This window comes from Nicotiana tabacum, chromosome 6 (assembly GCF_000715075.1).
Source record: "Nicotiana tabacum cultivar K326 chromosome 6, ASM71507v2, whole genome shotgun sequence".
Classification (NCBI taxonomy): Eukaryota; Viridiplantae; Streptophyta; class Magnoliopsida; order Solanales; family Solanaceae; genus Nicotiana; species Nicotiana tabacum.
Genome location: NC_134085.1, coordinates 127,265,420 through 127,277,092, shown reverse-complemented (window position 1 = coordinate 127,277,092; position 11,673 = coordinate 127,265,420). Strand labels below are relative to the sequence as shown.

The 11,673-nt window shown below is 36.8% G+C and overlaps 2 protein-coding genes across 2 annotated transcripts; both read left to right on the top strand.

Moving 5' to 3' along the window:
* Positions 1–2,631: 2,631 nt before the first annotated feature.
* On the top strand, positions 2,632–3,787 carry LOC142182038 (uncharacterized). The gene is made up of 4 exons (XM_075255898.1): positions 2,632–2,855; positions 3,063–3,437; positions 3,501–3,613; positions 3,726–3,787. The coding sequence occupies exons 1-4, from the start codon at positions 2,632–2,634 to the stop codon at positions 3,785–3,787; spliced, it is 774 nt and encodes a 257-aa protein (XP_075111999.1).
* Positions 3,788–4,119: 332 nt separating this feature from the next.
* Positions 4,120–4,818, top strand: LOC142182037 (uncharacterized). The gene is made up of 2 exons (XM_075255897.1): positions 4,120–4,326; positions 4,543–4,818. The coding sequence occupies exons 1-2, from the start codon at positions 4,120–4,122 to the stop codon at positions 4,816–4,818; spliced, it is 483 nt and encodes a 160-aa protein (XP_075111998.1).
* The last annotated feature ends 6,855 nt before the right edge of the window (positions 4,819–11,673 follow it).

Below are 11,673 nucleotides of genomic sequence, written 5' to 3'. Positions count from 1 at the left end.
TTTGGAAGTTCGTGAGATTCATAGGCTTGAATCCGATGATGCTTTGATGTTTTGATGTTATTTTGGGTGTTTCGAAGGTTGGGACAAGTTTGAATGATATTGTGAGACATGTTGATATAATTGGTTAAGGTCCCGAGGGCCTCGGGTGGATTTCGGAAGGTTAACAGAATGAAATTCGGACCAAAAAGAAAAGAAAAAGTTGCAGAAATTTCTGCTGCAATTTTCTGCAGAAGGTCTTTGGACTGCAATCGTGGACCGTACTTCGGAGGCCTATATCTTTTGATATATAAGGTATTTTGAGATGGTTCAAAAACGAAAGTTGTAGCCCTTCATGTCTAGTTTCCAGAAAGCTAAAGAAATCGTAATTTGGATATCTGTAGAGAATGTTACGGTCGATTGAATATGACTTGTGGAGCTCGTTCTCCAGAATTTTCTAATTTCGGGGAGCCTACTTTAGAAGCTCATATCTCGGGATATATAAAGTGTTATATGGTGTACAACCTGTCAAATTAAAGATCTTTGAGTCTAATTTTTAAATCTTCAAACTGTTTGTCATTTGGATATTTATACAAGATGTTATGGGTGTTTAAACAGAAGAATAATTTTAATAGGATGTACAACTTGTATAGCACAAGTGCAAGGTACAACTCGACGAAGCACAGGCAGATTCTTTTATACACGGATTTAGCTCACTTTTCTTCATTTCTTAAAAGTATGGACGATTTTTGGAGAGCTTCAAGAGAGATTTTCATCATCAATGTGAAGGTAAGTTATCCCTACCTATTTTGAGTTAAGTACATCAATTATGTATGGATTTGAGCATGAAAATTGTAGAAAAATTGAGGATTTAGGCCTAGGGATTTGAAAATAAGTTTTGGTGATTTGAGAGGTCAAATGAACTCCGAATTTGGTAAATTTTATATGTACGGACTCGTGGCAAGACGAGGAATCCGGTGATGTGACTTTCGTAATTTTTCGAGAAGTGGGCCCAGGGCTCGGGTTTTGCAAATTTAGTGATTTTCGATATTTTTCGAGTCTTTTCGATTGGGTTATATTCCCTTAACCTATTGTAATATATTCCTTGTGGTTTTGGCAAGATTCGACGCGCGAGGAGGTCGATTCGAAAGGAAAGGGCATCGCGGAGTAGACTTTTGGCCGTCTTGAGGTGAGTAATAGATGTAAATGTTGTTCTGAGGGTTTGAAATCCCGGACTTTCACATCGTAACGCTATATTGAGCCGTGAAACGCACTCCATGGCGAGTGCGGTGTAGGATACTATTGGGTTTTGTGACTTGGTCCATCCAGTGTGATGTTTATACTATACTGGTGATTGATACACATACTTCATTGATATTACTGGGCTTGATGCCATGTTTGGGGCCTTGTGCCGATTTGTAAAATCCTTCGAGGATTGATATTACTACTTAGCATGATTTGCATATCATTTAATTTCAGTCCAAGGTTTTTAATGCTGTTTTGCAAACTCAACCATAATTCTAAGTGTTGAAAACTTAAATGATATTTTTAAATGTATTCTGGGCTGGGAACTTCTGTTTTGTAAATGCCCAAAGGGCTTATTATATTATTTTTTTGGACTGATTATAAAGTGACTTGAAACAGTGGTAACAATGACACTGTGTGATATACTTGAAACAGTGGTAACAATGACACTGTGTGATATACTTGAAATAGTGGTAACAATGACACTGTGTGATATACTTGAAACAGTGGTAACAATGACACTGGATGATATACTTGAACAGTGGTAACAATGGCACTGTATGATATAAATTGGTCAGGTAACAATGGCTGACCGGTCAGGTAACAATGACTGACCAAGATATTGCGCTTGGGCTGTAGGAGCCCCTCCGGAGTCTGTACACACCCCCAGTGAGCGCCGTCGACGATAAATAAATATGGATGGCTCGGACTGCACGCCGCAGTGGGTACTGGAATGTACCATCATATGCATTGCATTGCATTCATGTATTTCTATTTATACTGTTGTTTAGCTGCTCAGTTCCATATGTTGTTGTATATTTGGATTTTAGCTTACTTTGTGTATTTACTGGATTTTCTTATCTTCGGACTGTAGTTACTTTTATTACTCACTGGGTCGGAGTACTCACTTTACTCTCTGCACCTTGTGTTCAGATCCAGGGCAGTCTCAGGCTCACTAGATCTAGTTGATCAGCAGATCCAGCTTCTGGGAGTATCGAGGTAGCTGCACGGCGTTCGCAGCCATTGATCTTCTCCCTCCTATCCTATCTCTTTATTTCCGCATTATCAGACTTTGGATATACCATGTATTAGGATGATATTCTGTATTCTAGAGGCTCAGATTCATGACACCGGGTCCTAGTGAGATTATATTGTGTATTTTGTTAAAATCTTCAGTACTTTAATCTTGCTTAATTGATATTTCTTTCCGCTATTTTTGATAAATTGGGTTAAGTGTTGAATAATGATCGGGCTTGCCTAGTAGTGTGTTGGGCGCCATCACGACCGGGATTTGGGTCATGACACAAATGTAGTTCAACTGTTATGACTATTGAAGTATTCAATTTCATGTGTTCTACAATTTTACTACAAATTAGCTACAATATGTTTCTGAATTGTAGATACTTTTAAATGAGTGTAGATTCATCAGAAACAGTGAAGTTGATTGATAGGCCAACATCTCCGGCGATTGTGGAATATGAAAGTATCATTATAACAGAACATACGCCAAATGTTATTGAAGTAGGCCAAGTCTACAAACACAAGCAAATAATTGTCAATGCAATGAAGCACTATTCTGTCATGAATAATTTCCAAGTTAGGGTGAAGAAGTCTAGCGCAAGAAGGAAGGAACAGTTCAATTGTCAAATTCATATTTTTTTTTAATTTGTAGTTTTTTGTATTTTTTTTTATAGTTTGTACTTTATTTGTATATAAATTGTACATAATTTATAGTTGTTTTGTATATAAATTGTTTAATATAAGATTTTTGTGCTTAAACAACCTATTATTTTTGTAGCTACATTTTTCATAATAATTTTTAAATTATTTTTATTCTCTAGCTACTGCCTGGCATGTGTTGGGGACAATTGTACATGGCACTTCAATTCCACCCGCATAAACGAATCAGCATTGTTCAAGGTTCGAAAATTCAACAGCTTGCATACATGCTCTTTGATGAATAATACATACATACAACGCAAACCTATTGTCATGGTAGTTGGTAGCATGGTTATACCAAAATATGTTGATCCTAAGACAATATACACACCAAAAGACATACAAAATGATATGTTATCGGAACATGGTGTGAACTTAACATACATGCAAGTTTGGAGAGCAAAGGAAAAGGCTTTGGAATATTTGAGAGGTCATCCTGCTGATTCCTACAGTCGTTTGCCAAGTTATTTGTATATTCTGGAGAAGATTTATCCGGGGTTGGTAGTTAAATTGTAGAAGACTGAAGATGACTATTTCTTGTATGCATTTATTGCACTTAGTACATCCATCAAGGGTTGGGAGTATTGTAGGCCAGTTGTAGTAGTTGATGGAACCTTCTTGAAGTCAGCGTATAGGGGAATAATGTTAACAGCTAGCACAATGGATGCAGCATGTATTGTAGATTAATTATAGAAATATTGTTGTAAAGTTTTTTTTTGTATGTATTTCTATACTATCAAGTTTTATTACAGAAATTGATTTTCTTTTTGCCACCTGTGTGATAGGTAGCATATTACCACTAGCATACGTTGTTGTTGATTCAGAAAATGATATAGCATGGAATTAGTTTTTTGAGCAATTCAAACATGTGTATGGTGAAAAATAAAAAATGTGTGTTATTTCGGACTGGAATGAGAGTATCTTGAAGGCAACATCTACTGTTTATACCGGCATGCCATATTATGCTTGCATGTGGCATATTTGGACAAATGTAGGGTCAAAGTTCAAGAAGGGTCATCTAAAGTTAAGCGAATTGTACTTTGCCACGGCACAATCATACACAATTGATGAATTTAATGAAAGAATGTCAAAATCGACATGCGTGTTAAAGCATACCTATACGATATTGGCCATCATAGATGGTCTCACGTACATGCTACGGTGAACAGAACGTGGACGATGACATCAAACATTGCAGAGTCATTGAATGCAGTAATAAAATATGCAAGAGAGCTGCCCATAATAGAACTATTAGAGTACATGAGAACTCTTCTTGAAAGTTGGATTAATGAAAAGTTATCGAAAGCAAAGGGTACATTCACATACCTTGGGAAAAAATACAACAAAGATTTGGAGGACAACAGGACATTATCGCAGAAGATGAGAGTAAGTTATATCCAGTAACATCAGATCAATGATTCTATCAAACTAAATATATACTGTTAATTGTAGATAAAGTATTGTATAATTGTAGTTATTTTGTATATGTTGCTGACAACTTGTTGTGTGTTTGTAATGAAATTGTAAGTGAGGGCTTCCACAGATGACATCCATATTGTGATAGATGGTGTGAAGCGCTTTATTGTTTGTCTTCAAAACAAGGTATGTAGCTGTAGACAATTCCAGCTTGATGAACTTCCTTGTGCACATACTTTGGCATCTTTGAGGCACATGAATGAGTCTTATGAAAGCTATTGTTCTCCTTATTACATGAGGGAGAGCCTTTTGCATACTTATGAAATACCAATAGACCCGCTGCCTAACAAAAGCAAATGGAATGTGCCACAATATATAGCTGAAGAAGTTGTAAAGCCACATACTGGGAAAAGACAGCCAGGGAGACTCAAAAACAAAGATACAAACCATACGATGAAGTAAATGCAAAGAAGTACAAAGTTTTATGTGGCAACTGCGGACTAATAGGGCATAACAAAAGATCTTATAAGAATGCTCCCAAAAGGAAATAAAAATTGATAAAGTCACTACAACTTTTTGATAAATTGTATTGAGGTGTTCTTGAGAATTATAGTTGAGGTGTAATTATGTTGATAAATTGAATAAAGATTGTCTCCTATAATGAAATGTTTTCAACTCTTAATGCAAATGGTTTGTAGTTGTTTTGTTCAACTACATTTCTTCAGCCAACAGCCTTAGGGTGGATTTATCACAGCAACAGTAAGAGAATGGGAATGACATTCCCAGTTTCAAAAACTCAACTATAAGATCAGCAAGTGTTGCAACACTCTTAGATAGACTAATCAAATGAGGAACATCCGCAAGTCCGAACCCTGGGGACATCAATCTCTCCCCAGCCCACTCTCTTAATACATAACGACACCTCATAATTTTAGTTAAGTTGTAAAGAAATTATATGCTAAAAATAATGAAATAAAAGGTAACAACACAAAACAAAAGTAGTAGAATCAAGTACTAATAATATTGAACCAAAAAGGCTCTTCTTAGTTTTTTCTTTCTAAGTAGTAGTTTCCTGGACAAAATAGCAAAACAAAAGGTAAAACAATTGTAGCACAAATCTGCTATACATAATTTTAACCAATTTGTTCTTAGTTAACAATTTGTCTACAACTTTACTACAAACAAGCTACAACTAAACAATTTAACTATAATTTTCCTACATAAAAGGGCAACTAATTCTTCTTCTTCCAGACTTGTGTTCTCTCGTTCATAGCTGGTGCACATTTTCTTCTTGCTAATATGTCAGTTACCTCACTCTCACTAATTTCACCAAGCTCTTACTTTTTCCTAGCATAATCCCAAATTAGCGCTTCATAGCATCTACGATGTTGATCAATATCAGAAAAGTCTTCCTTTGAAATCGCTAGTTCTCCAATGCTGACATATTCTGAAAATGCCGCAACGTATACACCACAGTCACTACAAAAAGAAATTAGGGAAAAAGATTTAGCTTCCATGTGTTGGCCCAAATAAAGGTTAAGTTTTAAAGATTGACAAAGGAACTCAGACATGAACCAGGTCCATCCCTCAAGTCCATCCCTCAGGTGCACAAAAACGGGTAGATTCGAGCATGTGGGTTGCACGTAAAGTAGATAAGCTTAACTTGGTGTATTTAATATATCCTGATCGAAAAGGTTGCATAATTGATAAGGAGAAGGACTCCTTAATCAAAGAGAACACTATCTAAGATAGGGAAGGAGTTAGAAGTTGAAATCAACTAGAACTCTTCCACCAAGGAAGAGTTGCATCAGAACTCTAGTTACTTCTTCATCTACTAACTGTATAAATTGTAGGATGTTCTTACATTACAAGTGTTGCACAAAAACATAGAAGTTAAATGTGAATTGAGAGAAAAATAGCAAGTCTTTTTGCAAGCAGTTCGTGTGTGAGTCAAGTGTGCAAACCTGAAGCTACATGAACCAGATTGAAGAACCAGCTCCATAAAGAGTTTTATGTGTCTTTCTTTATTTCTAGTTCAATTGTAGTAGGTGTTTTCGTATTGTACCATTCACCTTTATCTAGAAGCAATTGTAATAGGTACTTTGAGTATTCAAGTTAGAGTTAACTTGAAGTTGTCACAACAGTTAGAGCTGGTTTCTACAAGGGGATTAGAGGTAATCCTTAGGTTTACAAAGAGTTTTGTAAATGCTATTTTAGCTCAGTGATTTAGTGAAGTGCTGGGGAAAATCCTATTGAGTAGTAGGTCGTGGTATTTTCACCTTTTGAGCCGGGTGTTTTTCACGTAAAATACTTGTGTTCTTTAATTTTTATATTTATTATTCCGCAATAGTAGTAGAAGGAATGCATAGAAGAACCATGTCCTTCCACAATCAGTTTAAGCAAAAAATTGGTCACCATACAAATCACCCCCCCCCCCTTTTGTGTGGTATTGAAGTCTAAAATATCAATTGGTATCAAAGCAGGTTATCCTTGAAGAGGCTAACACCTTAGGAACAGATCAAGATGAGTGCACCACCTGGAAAATGGGAAGGGCAATATACTGGTGGAAGAACAGGATAAGGGACCATATCATAGGAGAAGACTATGAACTCTGGGACATAGTTACTGATGGTCCCCTGGCCACTACAATGAAGAATGCTGAAAGAGTGGACGTGCCAAAGGCAAGAGCTGACTGTACTGCTGAAGATTTGGAGAAATGGGAAAAAAATTCCAAGGCTAAGAAATGGCTTGTGTGTAGACTAGGTCCAGACGAGTATAGCAGGATTCAAAGTTGTACCACTGCTAAGGAGATTTGAGATACATTGCAAGTGGCTAATTAAGGAATACCTCAAGTGAAGAGGTCCAGAGGAACACTGTTGTATTCTCAATATGAGAATTTCACCATGAAGGAAAGGAAAACCATCTAGGAGATGCATACAAGGTTCACCATACTAACAAATGAACTTAAATTTCTTGGAAGGGTTATTCTTGAAGAGGACAAAGTTGAGAAAATTTTGACAAGAGTTCTTCCAGTCACTTAGGAAAGCAAAATCACTGCCATTCAAGAATCAAAGAACATTGCCACTCTTACGTTGGATGAGCTATTTGAAAATCTCACAGCATATGAACTTAGAAGGCAAACCATGAAGATGGATGCATCCAAGAAGGAAAGGAGCCTGGCATTTAGAATCACTTAAGGTGCTGATCTAGAGGAGGATGAAATGACCATCATCACAAAGGACTTCAAGAAATACCTAATGAGAGGAAAGGGTCCTTCAAGAAGTGGAATCTATAGCAAACCAAGGGTTCCTGAAAAACAAACCAATGAGGGGTGTTACAAGTATGGGAAGACTGATCACCACATCAAAAACTGCCCTCAATGGGAAATTGAATGGAAGAAGGAAAGAGCTGAACGACGGAACAAGAAGAAGGAGCAGGTTCAACCCAATAAGAACAAAGGATCAACAAAGGCTATGGTTGATGCCTGGGAAGAAAGCTTAGATGAGGACTCAGAGGGTGAAGATAGAGATGAACAAGCACTTATGGAAATTGGAGAATCCGATGAGGAATTTGAGGTAAGTATAATTCATCTCAAAGATATGATTAAATTTTTATCTAAAGAAAGGTTATCTGAGTTACTCCTGGATTTCATTGATGAATATGAGGATCTAAATAATGAAAAGGAATAGCTGTCTAAGCAGTGTGTGATTTTGAAAGCTAAGTGCAAAAATCTGAACTTAGGGCTAGGGAAAGTGAAAATAAAAATTCTAAGTTAAAGAACCAGGTTCATGAACTTGACACCACTATCCTAGAGCTTAGATCTGAAAATTTAAAATTGAAATTAGGAATTGGTAAAAAGAAAGCTGATCACACACAACTCACTTTAGAAGAAGATGTAGGAAAAATAAAAGATGAGTTGTACAAAAGAGATGAGTAGATAAGAGTCCTTAAGGAGGATCTAAACAAGGTTAAGCACAAGCTAGACAGAACCTGTAAATGGAATAGGTCCTCCGATGCACATTCATGGCTATACGAACACCATAGTAGCAACAAGAGAGGGCTTAGCTACGAAACCCCTGCATCTAAGTGGGATCCCAAAAGCAAGTACTTCACACTTTCTGAGAACAAAATTTGCACACACTGTGGTAAAACCGGTCACTATAAAAGTGAATGTATTGCAAAAGAAAAGGCTAGTCAAAAGAATAAAGAATTTGTTTAAGGGAAAAATAGGCTGCCAGGTTGGGCTAAAAAGAGTCTTATTTACCCTTTTGCCTATAGAAAGGGACCCAAACTAGTTTGGGTTCCTAAGACTAACCCATGATTTCCTTTTGCGGGGCCAAGTGAAGGAGAGAAGCCTAATATGGTACATGGATAGTGGCTGCTCAAAGCATATGACAGGAAGCAAGAACTAGTTCCTTTCACTTGAGGACTTCAAAGGAAGTAATGTTTCCTTTGTAAATGGGAAGAAAGGTGAAAATTATTGGGGTTGGAAAGGTAGGTAAGATTGATTCTCACTATATTGAGAATGTCTACTTGATAGATGGCCTAAAGTAGAGTCTAATTAGTGTATCACAATTATGTGATAAAGGTAACTTGGTAGCATTCACCTCTACCAAATGTTTTGTGATTAATCTTACCACTGACAAGATTGTTTTGCAGGGAAAAAGAGTAAACAATACATACATTGTAGATTTGTCCACACTTTCAGAAAATGAACTCACTTTCTTAAGTGTGTTGGACAATGATCCCCTCCTTTGGCATAAGAGACTTGGACATGCAAGTCTGAGTCAACTCAACAAATTAGTCTCCAAGGATCTGGTGATAAGGCTGCCAAACATCAAGTTCAAGGAAGACAAAGTTTGTGACGCTTGTGCAAGGAGGAAGCAGGTAAGATCCTCTTTTAAATGCAAGAAAATGGTAAGCACCACCAGAACGATGGAACTAGTCCATAAGGATCTTTGTGGTCTAATGAGAACATTAAGCAGAGGTGGTAAAAGATATGCGATGGTGCTTGTTTATGCTTACTCTAGGTTTACTTGGACATTATTTTTAACATCTAAAGATGAATCATTTGACATGTTTACTTCTTTTATTAGAAAAACTCAGAAACAACTAGGTAATCAACTTACATCAATTAGGTCTGATCATGGAACTAAATTTGAAAATGTTAAGTTTGCTAAATTTTTGCATGCTACATCATAAATTATTGCATGACTAGACCTCTTGTTAAGAAGATTCCCTATGAGTCACTTAAAGTGAGAAAGCTAAATATATCCCGTCTTAGGGCATTTAGATGCAAGTGCTTTGTGCACAACAATGGCAAAGACTCCCTAGGTAAGTATGATCCCAAAAGTGATGAGGGAGTATTCTTGGGAAACTTTTCACATAATAAAGCTTATAAGATATACAGTAAAAGAAATAGTGTTTAGAAAAAAGTGTATATGTTATTTTATTAAAAAACTAACATTCTTTCTAAGAGGCAGGAACAAGATAATGAAGAGATTGGGCTGATAAGAAATTCAAATGGTGAAACCATAGTCCATCCTGAATATGCATCACAGGAAGGAACAAGTGATGGAACATGTCCTTCCACCTAAGGCAACATGATAGGGGGAACTGACTAGAGAGGAACTGATCCTCAAACCTCGAGGGAACCTGTCCATGAACCTATTCCTCAGTAACAAAACTAGGAAGGGACATCCAAAGAAATTAACACTCCTATTGCAACATCCACGAAAGTAGATATAGATGAACCTGGTTCATCTATTGATCAAAAATTGTATAGGGGAATGATTGGTTCTCTTTTATATCTCAGTACTAGCAGACCTGGCATTGTGTGCAGTGTAGGTCTTTGTGTTTGATTTCAGGCAAATCCAAAGGAGTCCCACTTGACTAATGTGAAGAGAATATTGAGATACTTGAAAGGCACCATTGACCTTTGCCTTTGGTATCCAAAAGGTAGTAATTTTAACCTAGTGGGATATGCTGACGCTGATTATGTAGGTTTCCTAGTGGATAGGAAGAGCACCTCAGTGGCCTTATCTACAGCTAAAGCTGAGTATGTTGTTGTTGCTTCATGATTGTGCTCAATTATTGTGGATCAAGCAGCAGTTGATGGATTTTGGTATTGAAGTTGGTTGCATCCCTATTTTCTGTGATAACACTAGTGCTATTAGTATGACTAAGAATCCGGCTCATCATAAGAGAACTAAATACATAGATTTTAGACACCATTTTTTTGGGACAACTATGAGAAAGGCTTGATCACTGTGGAGTTTTGTGCTACTGACAAGCAAATTGCTAACATCTTCACAAAATCCTTAAGTAGAGATCACTTTGAGAGGAACAAGTTGGAATTAGGGATGATTAAGATCACCTGAAAGGACAATTTCAAGGTTAAACGAAAAAAAATGAAAAAAATTGAAAACAAATTTGGTTAGAAAGTCTGTAAATTGTGTATAATTAGATTAAATCTTGCTCAGTCTCATACTTTCCATAGTATACTCTTGTGCCATGTGTTAAAATGACTCATTAATCTCTAATGATATTTTCTCTATTTAGGACACCAGAATATCGAACCATGAACGAAGAAAGGCATGAGAGAAAAGCATATTGGCTTCTATACTCTGCATAATTTGAAATAACTATATTTGGATCATGAGCAGAGTCCTACCAAATACCAAAGTTCTTGTGAACTTATCCGTTACAAGTGAACCAGTTACGTTCAAGACTCCTGACCGTATTAAACTACCTAGATTCTTTTAAGTCTGCTACTTAGGGGGAAGAAAGTGGTTCTTCCGAAATTGAATAGGTATCTTCTGATTCTAAAGTTTCTCCTGAGACAATTTTTTAATTTGCTGCAAAATTGGAAAATAGATTGGTAGGATCTATAGCAGGTGTTGAGATTACAGAATCTAGAGAAGTTGGTGGTAAAAATGAAAAGGAAAAAAAAGAGCAAGGGTGCTGGGAATACTATGAGGGGAAAGGGGACAAGAGTGGCTGATTCTTCACCCGCTCCTGTGAGTTTAACCAAAGACGCAGGTGCAATGGTTATTTGGGGAGATGAACCTGGTTCATCTGTAGAGGAAACCCTCGCAGACCTACAGAAGAAAGTGACTGAAAGCTATAATCCAGCTTCTTGATAGAGTTATCAATGCCACCAAAACTCAGACCATTCCCTATGGCTTCATTCTCACAACTATGCTTGCACATTTCAATGTACCTATGAAAAAGTAGGAGGTTAGTACAAGCATGGATCATTTTTGGGTTAATACTATGCTTGCAATTATGAAGTCAATGTCACTCCTAAAGAACCTA